Below are 27,449 nucleotides of genomic sequence, written 5' to 3' on the forward strand. Positions count from 1 at the left end.
TATCTATAAATATTATTTATAGAGAAGAAAAGAAACTAAATTATCGAAAAAAAACTACTGTATAAGTATAGAAGAAAAGTCAGTGTTTCGTTTAAACAGATAATTTCGTTAACAGAACCGGAAAAATTACAATATTTTCAATGATTAAGAATTACCATTGTTTCATTGATCGAAAATTACCATACTTTCATTGATCGAAAATTACCATACTTTCATTGATCGAAAATTACCATACTTTAATTGATCGAGTTTCTGATATATCTTTATTAAATAAATTATAACTATAGTTTCAGTTTTCTCTAATTGATCAACACACAAACAAATTGGTAAGGACCACACTGGCCTTTATTAGACTTTCTTGGTATACAGAAATTTACTTTTTTTCAGTGGTATCGAACTATTTCATCTATTACGAAATTTTCTTGCATGCATTTTAAATGTCTCAGATTTTAATAACTTAAAATTACGAAAGAATGAAGATATTCAATAAGCTATTTTTTACTCAAAATATCGTAGACATTTCGTATTTCCTAACCAAATTATGTTAGGAGTAAACTCTCTATAAAAAAGAGTTTCCAATTTTTCTCAGCTAAATAATTAATTTAATAATAAAATTGAAGCTCTTACAATTTTAATAACGATGAAAAGAAAGAAAAATAATTCAAGTTCTTTTATTTATTTATAATAATAATGAAGGTACATAATAATTATACATTCATCAAATAAAGCACTGCTTATTCTCGAGTATCTAATCAGCAATACATTTTTTTTTCAAAATAAATAAATAAATTCAATGTTATCATTAATAAATACTCTATTCAAATATTTTTAACAGTACACAGTACAAGGAACAAAGTAGAAATCTTTACAACTAATAATCAGATTTTTATACATTTAACATGCAAATTCAATATGATTAAAAATACAAATTTTCCAAAATTCGATTTTTTTTTTAAGAACTATTCAAACGTTTCACTCAAATTATGTATTTTGTCAATTAAAATTACTTTCTTCTAAATAATGTGAAAAATTGTCTATCGTACAATTCAAAATATTTTTGACTATTATCAATTAAAATAATAAAAAATATTTGCTGAAAGTTATATTACAGCATAGAATTATATCTTTGGATAAACGAATTTTATAATTGGTTGCAAATATTTTTCAATTCGTTCCAAATGTGCAAAAAGTAGAACTAACATTAAGGGATCATAACTTCGAACCGCTCTGCTGACCGAACTATTGGGACCCTATTGTCAAGATTGCGACAACACTTTATATCTCTGGTGACAGATATCCGAAACCGTAAAGAAAAGATATGTTTATTCAGAGAAAGTACGTTTTTGTGTTTAATTTCATAATTTAAAATATCGTCTGCACTAAGTAATAAGCATATTTGAGGTCAACCCCTCGAACTATTAAGATTGAATTCTAGACTGTGAAAATCCCATCATCAGGTCAAAGGTTATGTAGTGTAGTCAGTTTATTTATTTATTTATTTTTTTGTGCTCACTGTACAGTTAAGTTTTAGTTTACAAACAGTTCCTGTTTTCAAACTATATATAAGATTTTCTTTTTAATTTTTGAATTTATTTTATAAGCGCATAAAGCACGAATACTGTTAATATTTATTAATGTAAAATTATTAATGTATAAGTATTTTAATAATGAATTCCTTTAAAAATTGAAATGTTAAAATTTTACTTTTGTAAAAATAGTTAAAAATAATTTTCATCTAATTCTTAAGAAACGTTACGAGCTTTAGATATATCCTTTCAAGCTTTCATTATTTTTCCCTTTGTTTGCAAAACCATTACATAAGCTAAAGGTATACAACATATAAGTTACTTCATATAATTTAAATTTCCTTTCTTGCAATATAATTTAAATTTCTTTACCTCCTTAAAAAAACTACTTTTAAAAGCAAAAAGGTTTGAGTTTGTGAATAAATGTCTTTCTGTTCATTGTTTTCAGTGATTTTAATTAAAATTTCATTATCATGGAAAACACTTTTGTTTACGTTTAAGAAAATAAAAGGAAAGTTTTTAAAGTCGCTGATCATTTTTTCATAATTCAAAATCTTCATCGTTTAAAATTGTTGCGTTATGAAAATTCATTAAATATATTATTAAAATATATTATGATGAAAAACATGTTATAAACAATATTATTAATGAATATTGCAAATAACAAAAACTAATAATTATAAGATAATATTTATAAATTACAAGGGTATAGACAAGGGTTTTAGAGTTAGATTTTGTATATTTTCACGATTGCAGATAGAACAAAAGCCATAGTCATACAGGCGTCAACTGTCATAAGTGTTGTACATATATTTCAGCAATATAAGTAATCTAATCCATAATACAAAGTATTTTTGGCAACAAGTGAATATTAAACCTGTTGGACATGTAAAAGAGCATAAAAAAACAAGATGTATTTACTTAAGACAGAAAAACAATATCTGCACGGTATTTTTGGTGAAATTACCGCGAGGTATTGTATAGACATTTTGACATTTCTAGGAAAAAGCCATAACTGTGACATTAGAAACTAAAATACACGGTATTTAGACCTGTCATTTGTTAATTTTTCAGTTTTTATGCTAACGGTTTGTTGGAAATTCTGTTTTCTGAAATTGTAGTTTTTATTATCACACATTTCGCAAAAATAAAAATCTGAAAGTACATTTAGCCGAATAAATGGTTTTATGCCAGGCTTTAATATATCATGATAAAATTACCAAATTTTACCACATTTGCCAAATTTTATCACAGATTGTAAAACCATAGTTTATTGCTGAATTTAGAACAATCATTACCAAAGTACTTCGATAAAAATGACAAAGCATTTTTGTATTCCCATAAATTCATAAACACGGTAAATTTTACCATATTCTAGTAGTTTTTATCATACTTTCTTTCTCAGCGCAAGATGAGATGTAATGAATAAACTAATTTTCTTTTTTTTTCTCACAAAGTAATAATGTATCTAAAAGTCATTTGTAGTATTTTTCTCGACACTTTTTTTTCATTTTTTCACCATTAAAATGAAGTTTTTTCGCTAGTGTTTTCATTCCCGTAAATACTTCTTGTAATGACCTCTGCTTATAATGATTCTCATAACTCTTTATTGTGGTTTGTCACGTCTTTAACAAAAACCAACGTGTGTTGACTTTTGAGGGACTCTGACATATCAGATGTCTCGGCTGGAAATGACCAGTGGGATTCTGAAAAGTCATTAATGTATAAATAAAATGGATAAGACGCTAAATCATATTTCTTACTTAAAAAAATAATAGGAAAACTTAACTCAAAGCAAAAAATTAAATAAATAAACTAATAAAAAGTTATCAAGTAAAAGATGGAATTTATCAATTGTTTTCGTCGGCCATTAGGGCAGAGCGGGTGTCATTGTTCTTGTTTTCCAGTGGCGCAAATCTATGGCCAAGAATTCGACTTCTGTCACACTCATACGTCACACCCATTATAGGGTGAACCCATTCATACATCCACAATTCGTAATTTTGACCTGATCCAGAGAACGATCAATCTACAATTCAGCACCCCCCAGAGGTATAATTTGTTATGGGAACATGGAGGTCTTTGTGATCAGATAGATACTACACGGGAAGTCTTCAGCCGGCTGGATTCGAACTTCTGTTCTCACAGACGTTAGTTCAGCTCCCTGCCAACCAGGCAATACCTAATTTATCAATTTGACAGTAGTAATAAAATAGTCCAATAATCCATCTGAGATTGACCAATCTCAACTAGATCATTGGACAAATGGATAGTGACAGTATCAAAAGTCATTTCAAGTAAAAAATTTCATGAGGTACTAATTCACATTTTAATTTTAAAAAATTATGATAAAAATTGAACAAATGATGAATTTTATGAGAAATATAAATCAAATGCAAATAATAAGAAGAACACTGAAAAAATTTATCAAATTAATAAAATAACTTAAATATCAGTATATGCAGACATTTCAATTAGTTAATTTTATGAAATGCCGATTCACATTTTAATTTTTCAAAATTATGATAAAAATTGATCAACTGATGAATTTTATACAAAACACATATTAAATTCGAATCATAAAAAGACTCTTATGAAAAATTTATATAATTAATAAAATAACTAAAAATATTAACATATGCTGACATTTCAAGTAGTAAATTTCAAAAAATGCCAATTCACATTTCAATTTTGAAGCATAATAATAAAAATTGATCAAATCAGGAATTTTATAAGAAATGTATATCAAATGCAGATAATAAGAGAAAAACTAATAAAAAATAATCTAATCAGTAAAATGATTAAAAATATTTTTCAGTAAAAGATATAATTAATAAATAATAATTAATAAAATTAAATAATAATTAATGAAACTTAATAATAAATTAATGAAATTAAAAAATAATTAATAAAATTGTTAAAACAATTAATAAAATAATTAATCAATAATAACAAATTAATAAAATACGAATAATAAGATTATTATTACTGGAATGTCCATCGGCATTATCAATGTCATTTATAGTAATATAGACTTACTATAGTAAGTCAAAGTATTCTGATATTTTAAACAATAAATTTCTTAAGAGGTCAATTCATTTTTCAATTTAAAAAAATAATTTAAAAAAATATCAAATCATAAATTTTATAGCAAAAATTAATCAAATAAATAAAAAATTATAGAAAAAAATTATCAGGAAAAAAAACACACACAAGAATGGAATAAATGATCAAACGTAATTTCCTTTCTGAAAGCAATCACACCATTTGTTTTATCAGGTTTCGGATCAACAAAAGACGTAATTGGAGAAAGTTATCCAGTAAATCGAAATGTTACTTTTCTGTGTCATTTCTTCTCCTTTTTTTTATATCTTTTATGACATTGTAAGACTTCCAATATCTTTTATCTCTTCTTATTTCATGCCAAACTGAATTTTCTTGTAAATATCATAAGCTACTAAGTTCCAGTGTACTCTTTTCTATACACTGATTATGAAACAAGTTCCGCAACCAAGAGATACTGATTATTTATTGATTGTGTTCCTTCTTTCATATTAAATGTCATTTTTAATGTCAGATTTATTACATGTCATTAAATGTCTTTCAAAACTTATCAGATGTCATTAAATGTCAGAATTTTTTATATAAAAATTTATGTTTATGCTAGTAAGCGTAATAAAAACTATTCATGATAAACCATAAAAACTTTTTCATATCTTTTATGATATTGTTAGACTTCCAATATCCTTTATATGTTCTTATTCTATGCCAAACTGAATTTTCCTGCTAATTTCATAAGCTACTGTACCCTTTTATATACACATTGTGAAACAAGTACTCATTTCCACAACCAAGAGATACTGATTATTTATTAATTGCGTGCATTTTTTAAAAATTAAATGTCATTTTTTAATGTCAGATTTATTAGATGTCATTTATTAAATGTCATTTTAAAAATCATCAGATGTCATTGAATGTCAGATTTTTTTTATATAAAAATTGATGTTTATTTCTGCTAATAAGGGTAATAAAAACTAATCATGATTATTTCATTAAAATCATCATAGATTCTAAGCACAGTTCTGATTTTTCTTTTCAAAACGTAAAAAGTGTTTAAAATTTTTTTACTGTTATACCATATAGAAAGTATTAAAATCCATTTTAACGGTAAAATCCATTTTTGCTGTAAACTCCATTTTTATCTTAATATTATACCGTAATTTGTATAGTAATGTTTATTGAATTTGAGAAATTCAGTCATTTTGCTGTAATTATTACTGCAAAAATTACAGTATATCAGATTTATTGCTCCGTAATATGTGTTCCGGAAAAAATTACTTTCACGGTTAAAAATACCAGCATCTGAAGTACCAGAACCATTTACTGTAGTTTGATCTGGAACTATTTACAGTGAGTAAGTCAATTTTAAAGTAAATTAAATTTAAAAAATTTTTAAAAGTGATGTTTCGAATTTTAGATATAACTAAAAAAAATATGCTTCAATATTGAAATATTTTGGTTTATTTTAAAGGAATTATCAATTTCGCTTTTACTCAGTATTTATTACTAAATAATAATAATTATAATAATAACTGGAGAAATAAGTGTAAATTTTATATAGCACTTACTAATAGATTTTTAGATATATCGATGTTGTAAATTGGAAAAAATGTTTAAAAAATGACAGGGAAAAAATTTATCTAGAGATATAGTGGATAGAAAATAGTTTATCGAATTTTGAAAATCCATTGATCTGTAACATTTTAATTTACAAAAAGTTTAGTTTTGTTATAAATTTGTGATCTGAAATCATTAACATAATAATACTTAAAGAAAACATAATAATACATAAGTACAATAATACTTATTGTGCTGCATATTTAAGGTTATTATGGTTCTTAGGAGCATTCTATATAAAACTCAGCTTGTTTTTACTTTTTTATATAACAATACCAACAAATAATTGAATTAAAAGCTAGTAAAAAGCTTACATCATGCTAGTCTACTTGATCATAAATACAATACGCAAACTTGAAAATCTACAGTAACATACTTAAGTTCAATTAATTTGAAAATTTTTGGGGAAAATTTATAGCTTGTTAAATAATTATTCGTAAAATAAAAATATTCATATGAAAATTTTTACTTAGATGACGGTCATATTGGTTCTTTTTTCAGTTTTCTAAACTTTATTAAGAAAACACAAGTTAATTATTAAATATTTTGTTTAAAAGATAGTACATCTGGGATTCTGAAATCTTATTCATGTACATTATCGGTTGAATTAACTTGCTCTATTACAAACATTATTATTATTATTATAATAAAGATTTTCCTTTTTGTTATAAATAAATTAATTTTTTCTTCACAAATGAATATTAACTTTTGAATAAAAGCTCTTTAAAACTTTTAAATGTATACGAGTTTGAAAAAAGTTGGGTTGCAAAGAAAAAATTTATGTTTTTAACAATATATTTAAATCAAACGAAAGTTTAAAAAAACAGCAGTTTTGGCTTACACTTTCAAATCAATAAACAAATAATAATTAAAATATAATTATTAGCATATTTTGCAAGACAATAAAGGATTTTTACTTAATTTGTTTTAAAGAATCTTGCATATTAATATTTTAACTTCCTATGCTTATTCATCAAAAAATTATTGGAGTGAACACTGCTTTCAAAAATATTAATTAAAATTTAATCTTAAAGATTTACTTCACTCGCCTTTCTGCGGTTTCCACCATTAAAATGTAGGATTACATCAAGCAACGCTCTTTGAAAAAGTATTTAATCTCAAATTTATTACCTGAGAAAATGGGGAATAGTTTGAAAAGTTACTCTGGCTTTTTTCTCTTTAAAAAATAGAAGTGTCGCTATTTAGTTAGGACTCAAAGAATTTTCATAATTCATAATTAATTATAATTAATTGCAATAATTGCTAGAAAATGTACTTGAATGAAAATTAATGAAAATATAAAGAAAACATGATGAAATTATCATTTAGCAGAAAATCTTAAATGAGGAATTTAGTCTCATGCAGTTAAATATCCTGAATTATTACTAAAGATACGTGCTTGAATAGTTGCCAATTTACAATGGAAAAAATTTACGTTTTTATTAAATATTGAATTTCTCCTTAACACAACAGTTATTTTTTTTATTTCTTAAAACAGTACGATAATGAAACAGGAAGTTCTGACATCAACGCATTTTACGAATATTTTTTAATTACTTGTCTAAAAAAATTTAGAATTATTATTAATTATTAATATATATTTAAGCAAAGAAACAAAATTATTCAAAATCTGATAAATCACTGTTGAGTTATTTAAAAAAATAATATTCAATTTAAATACCCAAATAAGTTTTAGTTGCATTTCATCTACTGTCAGTTTTCTCTAACTATAAAAAAGGTTTTCATTTCTTTTTAACCTCGTTTTATGATTGGTAATTCATTCAAATTAAAAAATTTATTTTCTTCTCACTTTAATATTGGTTGACACCCCCTATCGCATTTATTTATTTTACTTCATTTTTTACAGGAATTTTAGAATTTTTATCAATGTGATGCTTCAAATATTAAAGAAATTAATAATAATATCAATATTTAAAAAATGAGTTAAACATGGAAAAGCTTTAATTAAAGAAATTTACACTTTTTGCTACGGTGAAATGGCAGAAACAAGCAACAGAAAATTAAACTTTTGTATGATCGGGAATACTAAAGCTGCACTCAAAATTACTTCTGATTTAACATCGCACTTTTGATTACAGCTTACGTAAAAAGCTTAATTTTAAATGCGTCAAATTAACAAAAGTTTAAAGAAAGTTTTAAGTGTTTTTTTTAGATAAAATCGAAACGTCTTGCTCTTTTAAATGTTTCTAGACAATTTTAGAAATTCTTGCATCATTGATGAAAGTTAAGCAACGGAAATAAAGCATAAGTAATGGCAGAAATATATATATACAGTTTCGGTTCTATAAACAAGAACCTTTTTCAGTGTCAAAACGCAGAATAATATAAGAAAACATGCTATAAGGAAAAAAATGGCTTAGCCTATGGGTGGTGATTTCTACAATAGGGTGCACGGCAAGTTCTTTATAGCCTAAACTCTAGGGTTACTGTTTCCGGTGTATTTTAAAAATAATTATAAGAATAGTCATTTCAAGACCTGTCATTTAAAGACGTAAGAATCGTCAGCTGAAAAAAAATGTAAAGAATTGTTAAAACATTTTTTACCTTGTCAACAATATGACAACTTCATACTAAACCTGAATAAAAAGTTGCTAAATGAACTGAATCTCGCGACTCGAACAATATGCTAACCTAATATATGATGGTGCATGGTTCGTAACAAGAACAAACAAGTAAAAAGAGGCCGAATCGGAACTGCCAAAAAAAAAAATGAGTTCTTTCCAAATCTAGCAACCATGTCACCTTTTTTGTTAACAATACATCTATAAATAATGAAAACAAATTTTAACTTCAAACTAACCAGATTTACTTAGTATCATTAATATCTTATGAAATACAGCATATATGAGCTGAAAACTTATATAATTTCTTTCTTTCATTAAAAACAAAGCTATCTGCTTGAAAATATCGCTTAGCAGAATATGCTGTAGTAAGTAGCTGTATACATTCAAACTGGAAGTAGATCAGGTCAAGAGCTCGAGATTGTTGTTGTTTACCCCTTAACATTACTAAATGGTCATAGGAGAAGAGGTGCGTGGTCACCTATTTCTTATCTACCTTTCTTTGTTTAATTATCTTGTTCATTTAGTTCTTTTGTTTTATTAATTTCCTCGTTCAAGCTTGCTCTTCTTTCCCTATTGGTTCAACCACTCTTTTTTCATTGTTCCAATTAGTTGGTCTCCCGTTCTATTCAATCATTCTGTGTTTCGACAAAGAAAAAGAAATTTGTTAGAGAAAACAAAACTACAGTATGAAAGGTTTTAGCCATCATCTGTGCTGTTTTGTTTCTTTCATAGGTTGCACAAAGTATTCGGTATCTTCATTTCAACTCGTATCATTTATTCACATCTTTGCAAATTTTGAATACAGAAAATAAATTCTATCACATACTTTTTGTTATCAGCCACTTTTATAAAATATAAATAGGTTCATGATTTTGAATGAATAATATTGAAAATTTGTATTTTGCAAAACTCCTTACTAACCAGATTTTAGTAATTTGCTTGGTCATTGAAAATGTATAATGTACAACCAGCTAACCATACATAAGGTAGTTTTCGTAAATAAAGATAAACCAAAGCTTAAGACTTTGGCAAACTTTTTCTATCATCTATCAACAGCAGAGGAATACTTTTATTCCTTATTACTGAATTCCAATACTGTAGTTTTCGGTAGAGAAAAGCATCTCAGATTCTCCCGCGCTTCTTTCCTGTTCCATTACCATAGCAACCACACTGCTCTTCGTCATTAAAAGCTAGACACTGCCAGAAAAGGGCGTGTACTCTAGGACAAGCCATAAAGAATTTTCTGAGCCGAGCTGTGGGTCTTGTGGGGCTAAGGACCTTTCTCAGAGACAATCGATGGTTTAAGGGAATAATCTAGCCTGGATAAAGGGAAAAATTATTATTGTGATAAAGTATAGGGGAAAACTACCATATATTACGTAATATATTGAAGAAATATCACTAATAAGTATTATCATGGAAATCGTTAATAATGAAAATTTGAATAACAAAGAAAGAGACTTTTCGATTTTCCTCGATTAAACACTTCGAAGAAGAAAAAAATCTGTAATATTAAAAATTGATGATAAAAAATCTAACAAACTTTACGATACAATAAATACGCGTTATAAAGATTCTATTGCTACTGTAACGACTAGAATTTTTCAAAACGCATTACACTCTTAGAAATGAAATTCTAACTATTGACAATTCATCAATCCTTGACCCGTATTTCGTTAATTTTGAGAATCATTTCGTCAGGAAATTGCGTAATTTTTGACGAAACGCGAAGTCTCAAATATATGACGAAACTGTTTCCTCAACTCTAAGCTTCATCGTAGTGCATTGTTAGAGATTAACTACAATGAAGACCAGACAGCCAAAAATAAAGTGACGGAACAACCCAATATCTCCCAAAAGAAAGAACGCCTCACCACGGGTTACCATAAGGAAGAAATTTGATCATTTAGTAGTCCGAGCGTAAATACATTTTTCGCTATCCCTCACTGTGCAGCTTAGTAGCCCGAACGTAATGTCATCTTTCTTATTTTTCATCCAGTGCGCAGTTTATGTTCGCTACACTGGACTACTAAATTGATCCGTGCTGATACTAAATATTCTTAATCCATATACAGATAAATTCCAAAAACAATAAAAGCTAGTATTAAATTAAAAGATTAATGTCCATCATAGATAAAGAGATATAATTGAAACAAAAAATTTTTATAACGAACTATTTAATGATATATGTAACTTACAAATTATCAGAAAAATTCTGAAATGCAGGATTTTAATCTGAAGTTAAACAAAGGGATGTATTATTTCCGCTCAAATATTAAAGATTAAAACAAAGTTATACAAGGAAGAGTATTTTAATGTATTACAAATGATTATGTCTGCTTCAATAATCTTAATCGAAAAATGTGAAAAACATACATTTAAATGATACAGTCATAAAATATTCAAAATGAATAAAAATCCATTTTATCTGGAAAGATAGGAATGAAACAGAAGATTAAATAAAAATTCTCTAATATTTGACAAGTAAAAAATTTTGTCCATTCTTTTATTTGAAAATCCATTCTTTTACTTTCTAAATTATTCATAAAGATAGCGTAGAATATTGGAAGAAATGTCAGAAAAATTCTGAAACTTCATTTCGGAAACTCTCAAAAGAAGGAAGGAAGCTATTGAAGAAAACCGTTTGATGTCCATCAAAAACAACAGCTGCTGTTGCTGTTGCATTTCGCTTCTTTACAGCTTCTTATGTTCTATATCTCACAAACAGACGTTATGCCATTTCTTTGTATTTGTGTTAATATTTTCTTTAGTCGTCTTATTGAATATATAGATCGTTTTTGTTTCTCTATGACTGGTAGTAGACAGGAGAGATTCGAGTTTTTCTGTTAAATGGAAATTATTTTAGAATTTGAATAAATTCTAGCACATAAACATTTGTAGCTAAATTTAATTCTAATTAAACACAGAAATGAATTATTTCAATCACACTCTAAAGTTTATATATTCATTCACTATTCAGAAAAACTACTTGGTGTATAATTAAAAAAACAGCTGTTGCTCTTGGAAATCACGATGTTTATTTATTTTTAATTTCAAGTCTCACCTTATAAACTTTGTCAGACCTTATAAACTTATGTCAGACCTTATAAACTTCCTTGTAATTATGTCAATATTTTCTTCAGTCATCTTCTTGAATATATACATCACTTTTGTTCATTTTCCCATGACGTGTAGCTGCTTGAACGTCATGGGGGAAATACGAAAGAAATTTGTATATTTCTGTTAAATAGAAACTATTTTAAATTCCGAATTGATTCTAAAACAAAAAAACATTTGTAATTAATTTTCAGTAAATTCTAATTAATCCCAGAAATGATTTTTTTTCAATCACACTGTAAACCTTATATATTCATTAGCTAGTCAAGAAAACTATTTGATGTCCAGTAGAAAAAACAGCACAGTTACTCTTAAAAACCGCTTTATTTATCTGTTTTTTATTTTTTATTTTATTTCTCACAAACAGACATTATAAACCTTTTTTGCTTGTGTTAATATTTTCTTCAGTCGTCTTATTGAATATATTGATTACCTTCGTTTCCCCATGACGTTTAGTACACGAAAGAAATATGTATTTTTCTGTTAAATAGAAACTATTTTAAATGGACTCAGAAACAAAAAACATTTGTAATTAATTTTTGGTTAATTCTAATTAAACCCACAAAAATAAATTATTTTAATCACACTCTAAACCTTATATATTCCTTGGATAGTCACGAAAACTATTTGGTGTCCCATAGATTAAAGCAGCTGTTGCTCTTTAAAATTAGTTTAATTATTTATTTCATATTTTTAATTCTATGTAACACAAAAAGACGTTAATTTCTTTTTGCATTAATATTTTTTTTCGTATTCTTCGTGGGAATGAAGATCGATTTTTTTTCTAAATTAAATTAAAGAGTTTGAATGATTCTGGTAAAATTTATAATAGGGCATGGTTTTATAATCTGTCATAAAATTTTATAAATTTATTAAAATTTGGTAATTTTATCATGATACTTTAGAGCATGACATATAAAAAATGTACATTATAAATAAAAAAGTTATGTATTGAATATAAAAAACATTTACGGAATGTGTGGTAATAAAAAATTCTGAGAAACAGAATTCCGATAAACTGTTATCGTGTGAAAAGAAACATAACCAATTGAATGGTTTTAATGCCATATATTTTGGATTTTTTTTAAAACCAGAATTATGATTTTTTTAATTAAAAATGCCATTACCATACAGAACAACAATTTTACCAAATTTTCTTCGCTTTGTAATTTGTTTTTCTGTTAATTATAATTTTTATTAAATTAACTATGAAATCTAAAAATCATTGTTAATTTTAATTCAAACTATGCCAAGTATTTAATTTATTCAACTGCACTCAAATTACAAAAACAAAACCATGCTCTTTAACAATTATTCAAAAAGTAGATTTGATGTTCATTAGAAAAAATATTTATAACTCTTACATTTTGCTTTTTCTCTGCTTTTGACGCGCTTTTCGGCCAAAATAAGGACATTGAGCTTCGAACATTTCGAGTAACATGCTAAGTGAGAAAACTTTGTATTTTTCAAATAGGCATGCATGCATTAAGTTTAACCGACTCTTGAACAAAAACAATTATATTGAATTTTAACTATTATTACATCGAGTATTTAAAATATTCAGGAAACTTAGAAAGACCTTGCACAACAAGCAATATTTAAACAAATTAGTGAACCATTACAATTGCAAACAAGTCTGTGATTCATCATGATTGTATACAAATCAACGTTCACCCTATGAATTTATAAGTATTACATCATTATTGCATTAGAGCAGTGTTTCCCAAAGTGTGGTACGCGTACCCCCAGGAGTACGGGAACAGTTTAGCGGGGGTACTCGTTCTTATGCGAAATACCTTGTAACAAACGAAAATTTCAAAAACTTTTATTTAAAAACAAAACTAGCTATGAAAATTTACGATTATATATTTTTCTATAGGCTATTTTTTGCAGAGTTGACAGTTAATAAATAGTGGTGTCAACAGCCAGTTGTGATTTTTAACTTTTGTGCAATTTTTTTATAGTAAAGGTTTGTAATAAATTCTACTTATTTTGATTATTTTTACAAATTATAATTTTTATTCCTAACATAGAATATGGATCACCGGTTGGTATCTATAAAACTTTGTACCAAAAAAGAAAAAAAAACATATTTTTAAAAAAATACATTCATTTTTTTTTGTTGGTGGTACACAGCGTTATGAAAAATGTAGAAAGGGTACACAAAAGTCATAAGTTTGGGAAACACTGCATTAGAGTAGTGCTTTAGCCCAATTATTATCATCAACGGTTTAGCGATTACATACAGCAGTTGTATATTATTAGTTCAGAAATTATGTTTTAGAATATACGTATCTCAAGTTTCTATAGATTACATTTTAAAAAATTCATTTAAAAAAGTTGTGAAAATATTCCAAAAGATTGTATTTTTAAGATTTATGTAGAATTTTAAATATTCAGGATAATTTAAGCACCCAAATTACAAATTAAATTCAAAAAACCTGAAATTTAATTTAAAACTTAAGATATTTTGTGATAAAAACTTGTTATTCGTATTAGTATAAGTTATTCGATTGATTCTTTAGAAACGAAACTGTATGGAGTATTATTATGTAAATTAAAATGTCAATTGTTTCGAAAGTAAGCACTTCATGAAACTCCAATTGTAAAGGTTTGATAAAAATTGCTAAAAATGTTAGAAAATAAATATTTCATTACAGTTTTAAAAAAAATTTAGTAATAACTAATTTAAAATACTTTGGTCGATTCATGGAAAAAAAGCATACACTCACCAAGCAACTGGTACGTAATACAAATGTTTCACACGATCACAACCTTGGTCACACGACACAAACCCAATGGTAAGCAACTTCGATCCATACGTTCAATTTCCTTTACAGCAGCATCGTTGTTTGCATTGGGGCACATAAACGTATGAGGAAATCGTTAACATATTATTCAGTTTTCACAAGAACTCGCTGTGATCTGATAGTTTACGGTTCTCTGTTGTACTGTACAAAATATAGTACAGACTATTCTAAAATATTGTCGTTGATTCATGTAAAAAAGCATACACTTAAAAAATTTCTTCAAATATTCAACCTGTGCAACCTTAGTTCCCCCACAACTCCTGTGGTAATCAACTTCCGTCCATACGTTCAGTTTCCTTCACAGCAGCATTGTTGTTAGCAGTGTGGGTTTTAAATGTGTGAAGAACATCGCTAATATAGTGCCCAATTTTCTCAAAAACTCCCCGTGTTCTGAAAATTTCAGGTTCTCTGTTGTACTGAACAAAATCTAGTACAAACTGTTCTAAAATACTGTGGTTGATTCATGGAAAAAAAGCATATACACATACCAAATGTCTGGTACGTATTACAAACATTCAACCTGTGCAAACCTTAGTCCTCCACAACTTCTATGGTAATCAACTTCCAAACATTCATCCAATTTCTTTCTCAGCAGCATTGTTGTTTGCATTGGGGGTTTTAAACAGGTGTAGAATATCGGTAATATACTGTCCAGTTTTCTCAAGAACTCCTCTTACCTTAAAGTCTTAGGTTCACCTTTGTTAATGAAACAAGAAGAAAAACCATATATGGAGAAGAATTGAAGAAACGAATAATTCTCCCAACACACACTAATGTGAAACGGCTGAACCCCCTCACCTAATTGAAGTTAATTATCTTTGTAGCAAACATTCATCACCAGCACTCGAGTCTAATTTCTGGAGAAGTTCTAGCAATAATCAGCTAGTACACCGAATACCAAATTGTAGAGGACGAAATTTAAGTATACTCATGTTGCTGAGATGAACATTGATAGAAACAGGCCATAGATCGTATGGACAGAATTAATTTACCATTGGGATGTGCGCAATAACCAAAAAAAGCCCACAAAGCAGTCCGTACACGAAAATTTGGCTAGAGTATGCCTCTTGCTATGCATCACTCATCTTTATTGGCTGCACACTTGTAAGTAAACAGGCCTATGAAACTGGATGGATGGTCTGTTTAGACTAATCGGGTATTTAGAAACCAATCTGATCAGTACCGTGTGCAAAAAAAAAAAAAAATTATCGACTCCCTTTAATAACATTTGATTTAAGGATCGGATCTTCAAGCTCAAAGACTTAATCTTAATGGTTCGAGGAGTGATCTCAAATATGCTAATTTGGTGCACACCATATTTTAAGTTATAAAATTAGACACGAAAACGAACTAAGTAAACATACCTTTTTTCGATGGATTTGGATTTCTAACCATCAAAATATAGGGAGTTTTCGCTATCTGGGAAATATGGTTCTAATAGTTTGGTCAAGAGAGCTATCAATAGTTTGAGCTCCTTAATGTTAATTTTATTTTATGGGTCTTATGCCATTGCTACAGAACTTTTCAAGGAAATTGAGAGCTTTTTGCACATAATTATATTATTTTTTACTATATTTTATAATTTTATTTAAAAATAATCGAAAAGGTTTTTTTTTTTGTAAGATATACGGTTTTTTACATCAATTTAAAGAATATAATTTTACATGACAAAATACAAAGTTTGAGCCAAATTTATCGAATAATTCCAAAGAAATAGAGTCTTAAATGTACAATTTTTTTAAATTCGTCTTCGCAGAAAGTAATATTTATGGAGTCAAAAATCCAAATACGTCGGGGAAAAAAGGTATGTTTATTACTCTAAAGTACGTTTTCATATCTGATTTCGTGACTTAAAATATCGTCTGCACTAATTGATTAGCATATTTGTAGGTCAACCTTACGAACCTTTAAGATTGAGTCCTAGAACGTTAAGATCCGCTCATTAAATCTAAAATTATTCAGAGCGAATCATTTTTTATTTTGCTCACTGTATAACAGCACATTTTTTAAAACAAAGCTATTGATTACATTGACAGCTGACCGTAGAGCATTTTTCAATGCAGGGGTTTCCAAATGGTGTTCCACGGAGCTCTAGGCTTCCGTAAGTTATGACTTTAAAAAAAAAAAAAAACAGTTACGATTTTTGAAACCTGTAATAGGTTTGTATCCAATCAGCAATTCCTTATTCATTTAATTTTAAGGTTATTTTAATGAAATCATTTATGCTAAGTTTCAATGAAAAAAATAGAAAATTTAAACAAACTATATATTTCTTCCAAAAACAATATATAGAAGGAATTACTAAAAAGACATGCATTTACAAATGATTGCACCAGTCTTTCACATCGGATTTTGAAATTAAAATAAAATAACCAAATTCAAAAATAAAGAGTTTTTTTTCTCTCTGATAACCATTCTTACCGTTTATAATACTTCAAAAGATTCACAAAGGAATATCAATAATTCCATAAATATGGAATATACATTTTTCAGATAATTTACTTTGTGTTTTCAGAAAATTACAAATCTTCACTCTAAATTTTTTTCAAAAAAAAAAACTTAAAACTTTATATTAGAAAAGTTTGAAAACTAATAAAACTGTTATTTTTATGCAAAATAGCTTTAAAATGGAGCGTTTAAAAGCAGAATTGTTTCAGTTTTATAAAAAAGTAAAACGTTATTAAATTTTAATTTTTTTAAATATGTCACATTAGATTTGAATTTTTTTTCCATACTCATTATATGATAAGACAGCACAAAATCTCTTTGTAAATAGCATGTACTTTTGAAGAAGTTTTGAAACTATGTCGCGATTCACCTTTAACTACAAAAACTACTAAACAAAACTTATACAACTAAAAAATTATTTGCTGCAGATCTGCGAATTCAACTGTCTAACATAAAACCCAATTTTAAGACTTATTGATGAAACAATGACATTCACTTTAAATTTCTCTAAATTACATTAAACTTTTTTTAGCATATTCACACCCACTAATAAACGTTTTTTAAAAGTTTGGGTTCAGCCGAAAGTTCGATTGTTTAAGGTTCCGTATCTGAAAAAGATTGAGAACCCCTAGTTTAATGTTCTCGTTTTGCTAGAAAATTTAAAAGATTCTATTTACTCAGTTACTCATACGCTTCATTCTTAATTTTATTTCCATGTTGTGTTTCCTAAGCAATCGGATTTCTCTGCAAGGGAGTCATCCTCTCTGCAGAGGATCAAAATTGCGATGACTTGTCTTCGGATCATCCTCAGGGATATTTCCCAGACCGTCGAAATTGGATGGTGTTTTCAATTTAAATGTAAACAACAACAATCTCGAGCTTTTGACATGCTCTACTTTCGATTAGAAAGTATAACTGCTTACTACCACTGTGAGGCGATATTTTCAAACAGATAATTTTGTTTTCAATAAATGAAATAAATTATGTAGCTTCTGAGCAGAAATCTGTTGTATTTCATAAGATATTAATGATATTTAATAATTTTGGAGAGTTTTAAGTGAAAATTTGTTTTCATTATTTATCGATGTATCTTTGTTAAAAGAGGGTGACATGGTTGCTAGATTTAGAAAGAACTCGCTTTTTTGGCAGTCCCGGTTTGGCCTCTTTTTAATTGTTTATTACTGTTTGTTCTTGTTGCAAGCCAAGATCCAGAATACGTCAGTGCATATTACGAAATTAAGTTCATTTTACAAATTATCATTAGACAAACTATCATTAGGTTTACATTAAAAAGTTGGTGTATTGCTGACAAGGTAAGAAGTGTTTAATAACGATTATTTTTATTCAAGTACGATTCTTACGTTTTGAATTGAATCTTATTTTCAACACAAATAATAAATCAAATAACTAATACTCGTATACAAGAAACAACTCAAAAGAGTCTCAATACACGTTGAACTACGTTGTGGCTGAATTGCCTTCAAAATATACAGGAAACGCTGTAACCCGAAAGTATAAGCAGTAAAAAGCTTGCAGAGCACCCTAGTATAGAAAACACCATCCATAGCTCATTGTGCAGCTCTAGCGCGCTGTAAATATAATACTTGCCTACCTAAACAATCGTGATAATCGATTCATTGCGTCAAACTTAGTTCTTTAGAAGAAATTCGTAATCCCAAACAAGTGAAGTTTTGAAATAAATTTTCTCAGTTTGACAAAATATCCAATCAAAAGCAATTCCCAGGATACGATTTCATCAAAAGCTTTATTTTTGTGATTTCTCTTTTTATTGTGCAAACATAATTCTGAAAATAATATTTGTTGGACAAAAATGTGTACGTTGTTCAAGTATTCTTTGCGGTGGATTAAACTGCAAGACAATTATTTCCAGACTTTAAAAGTAAATTTAAAAAACAAAATATTTTATACGTTTTGTTCACAGTAAAGCCTTTTTAATTCTTTCTACTTAAAAACAATTTATCAACTTTAATCCTCTTTCCATTCTTTCTTAATTAAAAAACATTTGGTTTTTAAACTGTATAATCTTTCTTTGTACATCACAAAACAGAATACAAGATTGATATTGTTCTCAACACAAAGTAATAATTTATTTTTGAAAAAAAAATATTTTGTAAAAAGCAATTAACGAAAGGATATGCTTAATTTAAAAAATAAAACATTGTATTTTTCTTTGGGAAAACAATCGCTAGATACAAGACGTTCTAAAAAAATATATAATACATTTTTAGGAAGAAGTAATTAAAAAACAATCTGTTTCATGTTTAAAATAAAAAAATTTCTGAAGTTAATATGTAAGAAAATAACTGAATAAATGCTTGATGAATAAAAGTAATCCATTAAATATTGTAAGGAAATTGTCAAAAACAGTAAATATTTTTTAATAATTTAAACAATACTCATATGAGTACACTATTTTTCTTTAAACTGGATTATAATCAAACTTGTTTAATCAACTTGATACATAAATATTAAAATTATATAAATATTGAAATCACTTTCCGTATTTATTTTTATTAACTTTGAATTTATAAATGTACGTAGTTACATTTGGACAATTCTACCATTAACGAATGTCATTTTTGCTGATGTTAAATTCATAATTCTCAGATTAAAAAATAAATTTTTTAACTAATTAAAACATTTACTGGACGTGTAACAGTAGTTTTAACTTTTAAAATAATATTCCTTATTTTAATTTAAAATAATACTTATACAGAAAGTTTTCAGAAATTATAGTCAAAATAAAAGACCTACAAAAATCTGCATACGCAAATCTTGATTCAAGGTTGCAAATAATTTTGGTATATCGAACTATATTAACTTGTAAAGTTTATGCATAAAGGTCGAAAGTGAACCACACTTATCTGCAGGTTAAACACTATTTTCATGTAATCAAGCTAAAGAAGGATTAATTACCAACAAAATATAATTCAACTTACACCCTTACCCGGTTAGGCCTTGAAGCATAATCGTGTGAATTTGCTGCAATAAAATGTAAGCTGAAAAGCATTTCCGTTCTGGTTAAACCATATTATGGTGTAATCCAGGTCAAAAGGATTCATTAATATCAAGTAATACTGTTCAAATTGGCATCATATTATGATAGAAGCAATTTTAAACCATATTATGGTGTAAACCAGATCAAAAGGATTCATTAATATCAAGTAATACTGTTCAAATTGGCATCAGATTATGATAGAAGCAATTTTAAACCATATTATGGTTAAGTATCTTAAAACCATTCCTGTTACTTGAAATATAGCTAATAAAAACAATTCTGACAAATATTATTTACACCAACTAGCACTGTTGCACAAACGCAGAAAAAACTTCTGGCGAAATTACCATACTTGTATGGTAAAGTCATTTCTGAGAAAAGAAACCGGAATTCTGGTAATTAAATCAAAATATGCGGCATTTAAACCAGTCATTTTACCGTTCGCTATGGTAACGGTTTACCTAAAATTTTGTTTTTCAAAATTATAGTTTTTATAACCATACATTTTGTAACAAATACAAAACTGAAAAGTAAATTTAACCAAATAAATGCTTTTTTATACCATGCTCAACAGTATCATGCTAAAATTACCAAATTTTCTTCAGAACTGTCACTCATTTTACCATTTATTAAGTAATTTTAATCTTTTGATGTCTGTGCCACTTACCAAATATGTTTACACTTATATGGTTTATTTAAAATGGTGGTTTATTCAAAAGGCCTATACGAGTCAAATCACTGATATTTCCAATTGTAATATTATTCTAATATTATTTCTCTTTTAAAACTAGAGTAAATGAAAATGGACATGAATGATGGCTTCAAATGTTTAATTAAAGTGTTTTAAAGATGCTTGACTCAGATATATGAAACTATGATGAAACTATGAAACTATAGAAAATTTATGGGAGTAGTGGGATTTATTTTTTTATTTATATACATCTGTGTGTTACTCGTTTCAGTTTGAAAAACATATAGCACAATTCTCCAAAATACTGAAAGAATATACATCCAGCGTTATAGCTGGATTCGAACTCTTATGTCTAAGCTTCAGAGTGGTTAGCGAAACAATATTGCACAGCGAATCGAAAGTAAAACAACCATATATTTTTGGGGCCTTCATTGTCACGGGTTGTAATCCTTTCACCCAATGGTCAGAGGAGGGTTAAATTCATTGTACTGATTTTTTTTCTCATTTTCGTGCTTCCTGTTCTGTAATTTGAAGAGAGGCAAGCCATTTTCTGCATTAAGCAAACAAGCCTATATATGTATCTGAACCGAATTTATTTACACATGCATGGTTACGCCTTGATTCCAACCTGCTACCTCTATTTAAAATATTGCTTAGTGGGAAGAAGAGAGTGCTGTAAAAATAATTAAAAGGAAAACATTAAAATTCCAAAAATTTATTTGTTTATTTATCGTTACACTTACATATAAGAAGGCTTGTGTTTTCAGTACAAAGTGCAATTACTTATAAGCGCTTGTCAAGTTAAAGAACAAAACGCTCAAATTAGAGAAAGACAGTACAAAGATACATCTAGTGTAACGTTTAGGTAGCGGGTTCGAATCCCCCCATGTCCCAGTATGTATGTTTGCACTGTCTTTCTCTATCTTATATCTATATTATATCTATATGTATTTTAACTTGACAAGGGCATATAATCCAAGCTCTGTATTTTTAATAAGCACACTATCTTGCATATGTGTGAGTAACAATAAATAAACAAATATAAAAAAAAGATGCATCTAGGGGTACTACGGGATACAAACCCTCTACCTCTACACTTCCCTTTTAAGATGTTGGGATAGCCCTGATGTGTAGAAGTTTTATTGTTGAAAGAGGTTAACTTATTGCTTATTTAGGGAAAACATTCAACGAGAAGGAAAGTTAAGTGTTTGCTAAATAAAATAAAGGTTATGAAAGTTAATATTTTTGCTTTATCTCATACTCATTAATACTGTGAAAATCACCGTCTTTCAGTTAAAATTACCAAATTTTACCACATTTATTACCAAACAGCATGGTAATAAGAACCATATTTCATTGTAAATTTTACCAAAAAGTAATTGCCAAAGCACTTTGGTAAAAATTACCACGCTTTCTGGTGTTCCCCTAGAGCTAGGTAAATTTTGCCCGATTCTTCTAGTTTTGACCATACTTTTTTTTCAGTGTATTAAGTCTTCATTATCTTTACAATTGAAAAACAAGATAACAAAGTAAAGTCTGGGTGATATAAATAATTATATTTATCCAGCTTTAAAAATATTTATTTTTTTATTTTTGACTCCAATAAAAAAAAATATCATGCCTAATGCTAACAGATATTTATTTATCTTAACTAGTCAGACCCATGCATTTAAACATATCTTGCGCTTTTTTGCTATTTGCATTTAAAATATTTTTTTTTATTATTATTATGGAGATAGATAAATCTGAATGAAAAACAAGAAGAAAAAATTTAAATGTCAAAGTTTCAGTCTGCCTCGAAGTTCAATAAAGATAAAATACAAAACTAAGAAAGAAATAAAAAAGTTACAATACAACCATTTCAAACTTTTCAAGATTTTTTCCCCAGATGATCGCATTAAATACACTTTTATAAATTTCTCAGAAAAAAAATGGTTAAATAATAAGTTATTGAAATATTACTTTACCATATTCAAGCAAAACAGGCAAGTAACCATAAATAATGTGGCATTAAAACTGTTACTTATGAGAAAAACCGTTTATTAGCTGCTTTAATCTAATACTGTTAAAAAACCCGAATTTTATTTCACCAACTAGGCCTAATTGATGAAACCACTTGGTTCCTTGCAGCTGCGCACCTATTATATAGTTATTAGCACCTATTATATTATAGTTATTAGTCCTATAGCTGAGAGGACTAATCAGTCACTCTCATTACCGACAGAACGGAATTTCGAGTTCTAACGTTGATACCACAATATTTTCACCATTCCCCTTAACGCATAAAGCGTTTCCAGAGTCTTGCTCTCCCCAATTTGTGACCCTGGAATATTAGAATATGATACTCTGCTTCAAGCATAGATGGCAGCATCATAAAGCTGTCAAACTATCTCCAAGGTCCAGTAAAATGTCTTTTTTTATGGTTTTGAAAACATGCTAGTTGTAAATATTTAAAACATGTACAGTTTTGCATTCATCGCTTTTTAACCATACTAGTTGTAAACGAGTTTCAAAACCGTAAAGGTAAAAAAGTGTTTTTAACCGTAAACTTTACGGTTAGTTGGATGGACAGACTATTGCCAGTTATGTAACCATAATTTTCGAATGAAACTTCTAACAGTGTACGTTGATGTTAACTGGGTTCCAAACCCCAGTTTTATTTCAATAATCAAAAGGTGTTAGTTCAAAGCGTTATAGACAAAACATTTAACTCCAGAATATATCAGATTCGTTTCACATGAAAATAAATAAATTCACTAACCTAAGGTTCACATGTGTTTAATTGCAATTTGGTGGTATTTATTTTATTTACAATTTTAAGTAATATATTAATATTAAAAATATTATATATATATATATATATATATATATATATATATATATATATATATATATATATATATATATATATATATATTTAAATATCATATATTCTAAGCATTTACTTACATGTACAGAATGTTCTCTACCTACCGCCACACATTCCTTGAGAAGAATTGAAATGTAATAGACTATTTGAACAAAATTTATTGATTTAATTTATACAAAATAATTTGAATTAAATTGAATTTATACAAAAAGCTTATAAATCACTTTATTCATCGAGTTACCTGAAAGTCTGTTTCATTCATTCAATTCAATGGATAAATAAATTAATTCCTTTTTGATAAAAATTTAAAAATGTATAGCAAAAAGGCAACTTGTAGAGAACACGCTGTTTTTATTTTAGTTATCTGTGATGTCTTAAAAATATAAAAATCACATATCAAATGTGATTTAACCCTTTGTGCTTGCAGAATTTTCATTAAACATATTTTTCATACTTTTTTATTATTTTGCATAAATTTAGATCAAAATAAGTGAAAAATATTATATTTATTATTTTGATAATTTATGGTTATGAAATACAACATGAAACACTGGCTTCTTTTTCTTCCAAACAATAATTTTTCAAATCTGCGCTAATATAGTTATATACTTATTTAATTTATTTTTGAATATGAGTAGAAAAAGAAATTCAACTATTTTTTTTCGAATTTTATGTTTTTGTAAAAACATAATTCCGATAATCTAACAGATTTTTCTAATAAATACTAGCCTGTGATTTATATTTAAAAAATACCAAAACATATTTTTGCTTGTAATTAAAGTGTCAGAAAAAAAGATATTAAAGAGACACTGGGTGTCGCCTCTGGGTCAAAGAGTTTTTTTATTATCACTTGATATTGAAATTCAACTTATCAGTTATTGCCAAAAAACCAACATTCAAGTATTTTTAACCATGTTTATACTTTTAAGAAAATTTTATGCTATAAATTTATACTGATAACATTCCAATGCAAATCCTGTACTTTATTTTCTGATGATTTGAACACTCAAGCCTAATTTAATAGTAACGATAATACCTTCTACAAAGGCAACGCTTTTTTGAATACTTCATTACCTGGTAATATTTTTCAAATATTCATAATAACCGCTATGAAAATGTAATGATCACAAACCAATATATAAAATATGTTATATTTTCTTATGATTTAATTAATAAATACATCCATTAAAAATGTTTGTAAATTAAAAATGCAAGTAAATTGTTAACATCTAAATATAAGGATTCCTAAATTTTACCTGCGAATGCTGTTTATTTTTTTAACACAACTCGCGATGCTGTAAAAATATAATGACTTCATACCCATGCATAAAATTACTCAAATTATTAAATAGTAACTTCTTAAATATTTCTCATTATACAAAACAACCATTCCATCAATTAATTAACAAAATTTATAATGATTATTCATCCTCTATAATACTATTAAGAAAACTCAAACTAAGGAAGAAATTGATTAATTAAGGAATGTTTAAATATTAATGATCCCTTTTAGTACTTCAAACTATTGCCTTTATAAATATTCGCTGTGCTTGTGCTTAATTTTCTTTTAATATCAAAGCTGTGTTCACTAATTGTTTCTTTTTTCTTTTCTTTTTTTTTCTTTCTCTTCTTTGTGTTGTCCCTTCCTTTAGTGAGCGGTTCGTCAAGTGTGAGTGATCCCGCAGCAGCACAAACCCTCCCTTCACCCACTGCGCGGACCCCAAGTATGTTCCTTTTTTATCTCTCACCATTTCCTTTTTGCACTTTTTGCATTATCATTTCTTTTTTCTCTTAATTTTCTCCTCTTTCTAGCTCTTCTCCACTCCGGTTAAGATAAATGCATGTTTGTACTGAAAAAAAAAAAGTCTACATCCGCCTCTTTCTTTTTTTCTTCTGATAAAACTCCGTTTTTATCTTTCACAGAACATCCGTGGTATATTTACTTCGTCATTTTTATTTCATAAAAACATAAACCGAAATCGGGCAGGTTTTATTTAAATATGTCTTTAAAGAGAGATTTCAGGAAAAAGTCTTTTTTTTTTCAGAATATTTTACTTCAATTACATTGTCTCCTTTCTTTTTTAATTGTTTAAATTAAAATTAATGCTAAAGCTATTGAATTGATTGCAACGTAATAAATAAAGTTGGAAAACAATTTAAATAACAAACAGTTGATTTTCAAGGAATACAGTTTTTTATCAATTAGAAAGCGCACATAAACTATCAATTTTTCATTGAATATAGATAAAATTCCGAAAACCTCCGGAGGTAGATTTTATAGAAAGGAAAAGGGAGTCAATGAAAGTAATTAATAAAAATTAAGATTAAATTTATTGCGATAAAGTAATCAAAAAAATAATTAAACAGCCTCGGCTAGTTTTATTTTTTTTTTAAAAATCGCTTTTAGTGAAAATTAACACTCAAAAACTTTGATCTACTGCTTAATATGAAGAGGAGAGTGGGGTAGGACCGGGTGATGGGTTGAGACCGCGTACGTGGATCGTGTCAAAATTAGTTCCGTTTTCTAGCGGACAAACTCTGAATTGCACTTCACTAGTGAAGAAGAAGGACCTACTATATTGGCGTTATGGTGGCTGTTGTCGTAGACCATTAGGGAACAGGACGGGTGCAATAGTTCTTGTTTTCCAGTGGCGCCATCTATAGCCAAGAATTCTACTTCTGCCACACCCATACGTCACACCCGTTTTTAGGGGTAATCCAGTCCTACATCCATTCTATCATCCACAGATAGTAATTTTGACCTGCACCAGAGAACGATTAATCTCCAATCCAGTACCCCCAGAGGTCTAATTTGTCATAGGAACATGGAGGACTTTGCGACCCGAAAGATTTAGCGTGTACTAGTTACCATTTACTACTTCGGCCGTCTGGATTCGAGTCCAACACCCTACCAACCAGGCTACCCCGGTCCTACCATATTGCCATATTTTTGTTGATTAATTCAATGCGTCTCTGCAAATAAGCTTGTTTTTTCATGTCAGCTTTTAAATGTTCTTTTGTTTTTAAGCGAGTCTTATTTATTGGTTACTATAGTTAGAAAAATCATTTTTCGCCTAGCTTATTATACGTTTACTAAATATTAATACACTAACAAACAGTGAAAATTTATTTAAATAATAGCACAATCGTTTAGCAATATACATTTCGATAACCTCTGCTCTTGGGGTAAGACAGGGTAATACCCGGTTTCGTTCTCACCCTTTTAATATGAGTCTATCCTGTTCTCACGAAAGCTACAATGCAGAGGAGGAAGAAGATAACTACAGATAAAGTCGAAAAAGTATTTTCCGGCCACCAGGTCAAAAGTTATGGCGAGCCGCTTCTATACAGCAAAAAAAGCCTTATTTTTAAATTTAGTAGAATATTTAAAGACCCTTTATGGAAATTTGTAGTTTTCATAGGAATATATTTATAATGTCGAAACAGTTTAATAAAATTGAATGTTAAAACTTTTGTAATAAATACAATAAAGTTATGAATAAAAATCAATAACTAACTTTAACTATAAAGTTTATATGGAAATCCTCTGCAATTTAAAAAATAGAAAAATACCGATTAATAAACACAATATTTTTTGTAAAAAAAAAATAAATCAGTCTATCAGCAGTTCTGGGCCCCGAGACTATGTCCTTTTCTCTCACCCCCCTTAAAATGGCTTTGGCAACATTACACGTAAATTGCATGCA

General features: G+C 27.9%; 1 protein-coding gene across 2 annotated transcripts in view; it reads left to right on the plus strand.

Moving 5' to 3' along the window:
* Positions 1-27,449, plus strand: part of LOC107455273 (cubilin-like) — a 183,605-nt gene that overhangs the window by 121,316 nt on the left and 34,840 nt on the right. The window contains exon 3 of one of the 2 annotated variants that reach the window (XM_016072780.4): positions 25,395-25,466. The exons of the other annotated variant lie outside the window; for it this stretch is intronic. Within the exon in view, the coding sequence (XP_015928266.1) occupies positions 25,395-25,466 (72 nt within the window). The remainder of the gene's footprint in view (positions 1-25,394; positions 25,467-27,449) is intronic. 2 annotated transcript variants of the gene reach the window in all.

The sequence above is a fragment of the Parasteatoda tepidariorum genome, chromosome 1 (genome assembly GCF_982258835.1).
Source record: "Parasteatoda tepidariorum strain Cologne lab strain chromosome 1, Ptep-v5.0, whole genome shotgun sequence".
Taxonomy (NCBI): Eukaryota; Metazoa; Arthropoda; class Arachnida; order Araneae; family Theridiidae; genus Parasteatoda; species Parasteatoda tepidariorum.